We start from the raw sequence: 3,406 nt of genomic DNA, 5'->3' as shown, positions 1-3,406 counted from the left end.
AATGCCGGATCTGACAGCAGCCTCAGAATTCCTGACGACATTAAACGAGAGTCATCCCTCTATCAATTTTACAATGGAGCTCGAAGAAAATGGCAAGCTTCCCTTTCTGTCCTTTCTCGGAATGAATGTTATCAAGAATGGTTGCCGCCTAGACACCACGGTTTACAGAAAACCAACGGACACTGGACTTCTGCTACACTACCACAGTCACGTTGACGCCAGATACAAACGGTCACTCCTGAACACCATGCTTAACCGTGCGTTTAAACTCTCGTCTACGTGGAAGTTTTTTCACGAGGAATGTGAACGCCTTAAAGAGATCTTCTCCCGACTGCGCTATCCAGACGACCTTGTGCAGTCAACCATTCGCCAATTCATTGAATCCAAAGTGTCCGAGGATTCACACACCCAAGTGGCTGATAAAAGAGAAGCCCCAATCAGAATCGCGTTGCCCTTCAAAGACCAGAAATCAGCAAACGTAGTACGTAAACAGCTGGCTGACCTGAGTAGGAAGATCAACGCAGACATCAGCCCAGTTTACACAAGTAGGAAGATCAAAGATGAAATTAAGGTCAAGGAAGACAAGCCGCCTCTTGTGAGTCAACAATGCGTGGTGTATTCTTTCCAGTGTAGTCTGTGTGATGCAGGCTATGTCGGCTACACGTGCCGACACCTACACCAACGAATTGAAGAACACAAAGGTTCGGCAATCGGAAGCCACCTCAGAGAGCAGCATGATATGGAGCCTGAAAACATCGCACAAAGTTTTAGAATCTTAAGAAAGTGTCAGAACAAATTTGATTGTCTTATTTTTGAAATGTTTTTTATCCAAGAACTGAAACCGACGCTTAACAAACAGTGCGATTCAATTCGCGCCAAATTATTTGTTTAGAGTAGTTCTTGTTAACATTGTTTTATTTCCATTGTTTTTTGACTTTATAAATATTTTTAGCACTTTTTACATTTTTACATATTTTATCACATTTTAGCGTTCACCACATTTTTATCTATTGTAACTTGTTTTTAACTTATTTATGCTAATTTAGAGAACTTTTATACACTTGAAAATGACCTCGGAGAGGTCGAAACGTCTTTTTATCGCTAATATTTATCTCAAAACCTTTTTACCATCAGAGTTTTGCTCTATAACCAGCGTATAATACCATCAACTGACGTAATACAACTTACCTTGACTCTGAAGATGACCGCACAGGTTGTAGAAACATCAGTAAACGTCAATGTCAACAACAACAGTTCTATTCAGGACTACGGTTACTCGGACGATGAAACTCAACCTACTTTTGAAATGACTCCTGGATTTAAACCTTTCACATGATAATTAGTGGTAGAAAAGAACACAGTCGAACCTGTCGGTACGGACACCTCTCTAATACCGACTCCTCTCTATTACGGACAGTTTCCAATGTCCCGAGAAATTCTCATATGTTTTCTTAAAAAAACCTCCATAATACCGACTCTCTCTAATACGGACAACGGACACGAAATCTCGGCCCCAGAGAGTAATTTCATATAAACTTAACCTCTTTATTACGGATACTACTGTGATCAGGTGCCGATCCCGAATCCCGATCAGGTGAATCTGCACAGGGTGAATCTCGTTTTTGACCCTCTTATACCATTCTTTGTATTATTCTTTAAAACAATGTTTGTCAGCTTTTTTAACTTAAGAGTCATCTTGTACATGTGTGACCTTGGTACCCACTTAAAATCGTGCCGTAAAAAAATAAAGGGTTGACAATCTTTCCAACATCACTAAAAGGAAATTAAATTGTATTTTATCAGTTTGATTACAAGCAATATTTTACGCCGATTCGACTTAAGCAGGGCCCATGTTCTTTTCGAAGAATTATAGCATGTCTCATTTTGTTAGTATTAAAAGTTCATGTCTTTAAAAAAAGTGTTTTCAAAGAAAATCTATTTTTTGACACGATAGAGTAGGTTTAAGTCAATAATTAAGCACAACTAACGTTTTGGAAACCTGTTCACCACCGGAGTTTGGCTTTCTAAAGAGCCTTAACAGAACTGACTATCGATTGCATCGGTGATAACAAAATTCAAAACACCCTTCATAGAAGAGGGGTGGCTTCGGAGAAGAGTAAGTCCGGCCGAAGATGATAACTGGTAGTAAAAAAGATTATAATAAGATTCCAACACCCTTTTATTTTTCATTTTTTTGATTAACTTTTACAAATATTTGCGTGAACCTTTTTATCACATAAAACGAGAAGGTAAGACGTCCTTTTTTGGCTTCATAAGCCATCGGAAAAGTTGTTTTGGTCAGTTTGCCAACGGCAAGAAAATCTACATCGACTCAAGTTTGCACCCAAAATCAGATATTCATTATTTGAAAAAGGTTCTTTTGAAGGAAAGACTCCATCCATGACATCTACTAAGTTACTATGGGCATTTCACTTCACTCTGCTGCCTAAGTAGGTGACAGCGCTGTTTTATTTTTATTCCGTCATTGAGATCCGAGCCAACAGGGCGTTAATAAGGCGGCGCAGTGAGTAGAAGGAGTCTTTATAACATCAGTGGCTTTCTTACGAGTGACTGCAAATAAAACCGTACAGAGATGGCGAAGACGGCTTAGGACACGTTTTGGTTACCTTTTTCTTTGGCCGAAAGTCGAGACAGCTGACTAAAACTGAGGAAAAGCGTAACAATTAAAATTAGCCCAGGTAATACTGAAAGCATCATCAGCTGTGGCACCAGGTTCTCGATGCCATGAAACTAAACTATCAGACTTGGCATTAAGCCTTGATGCAAAAAAAGTAGATTACATGAACGAAGGTCAAGCCTGCGTTAGGTCATTAACTTTTGAGACCACTCCAAGTAAGATGGATCAAGTAAAGTCTACGGCCAATGGTCTCAATCATCCATAAACCCGTCATAAAACCACTTTCTGATAAAAACAATGGGACCAAGAGGCAATTCTAAAGGATAAATCCAGATTGGTAACGGGAGAATGATTTTAGCCATTGCTGCACCATGGTGGTTCAGTGACAGATTTGCGCATTAACTACACCACGGATACGAAATACTGCAAGATCACCATTCAGAAACTAAAAGAACAGCTCATATCAATAAAAATTTTAGGTTTTTTCGTGTAATGCGTGATAAAATAGTTTGTGGGTCCTTGAGAGTCGATTATATACGATTTTAAAACGTGGTATTCCACAGTGCTACGAATTGCCCTCTATTACAACATTCCCCATGGTATTGTACCCTATTTTTGACCGCTTTCTTAAGTGGAGCATGTTGGGATGTGGCGCAAATGTTAACTGGCACTCTTGAATAAGGATTCCGGAGTGGAATTTTAGCGGTGAGGGTAAAAGGCTGAATGAGTTTGCGGAATGGCATGTGGCATGGCTTGCGGAATGTAATA

At 39.6% G+C, this 3,406-nt stretch overlaps 1 protein-coding gene across 1 annotated transcript in view; it reads left to right on the top strand.

Moving 5' to 3' along the window:
- The window catches only part of LOC140952683 (uncharacterized), a 1,797-nt gene extending 805 nt beyond the window's left edge, over positions 1-992 (top strand). The window contains exon 1 of the mRNA XM_073402127.1: positions 1-992. This exon is cut by the window's left edge and continues 805 nt beyond it. Within this exon, the coding sequence (XP_073258228.1) occupies positions 1-892 (892 nt within the window). The 3' untranslated portion in view covers positions 893-992.
- The last annotated feature ends 2,414 nt before the right edge of the window (positions 993-3,406 follow it).

The sequence above is a fragment of the Porites lutea genome, chromosome 11 (genome assembly GCF_958299795.1).
Source record: "Porites lutea chromosome 11, jaPorLute2.1, whole genome shotgun sequence".
Lineage (NCBI taxonomy): Eukaryota > Metazoa > Cnidaria > Anthozoa > Scleractinia > Poritidae > Porites > Porites lutea.
The sequence above is the reverse complement of the archived record's forward strand: the minus strand, read 5'-3'. Positions and strand labels throughout refer to the sequence as shown.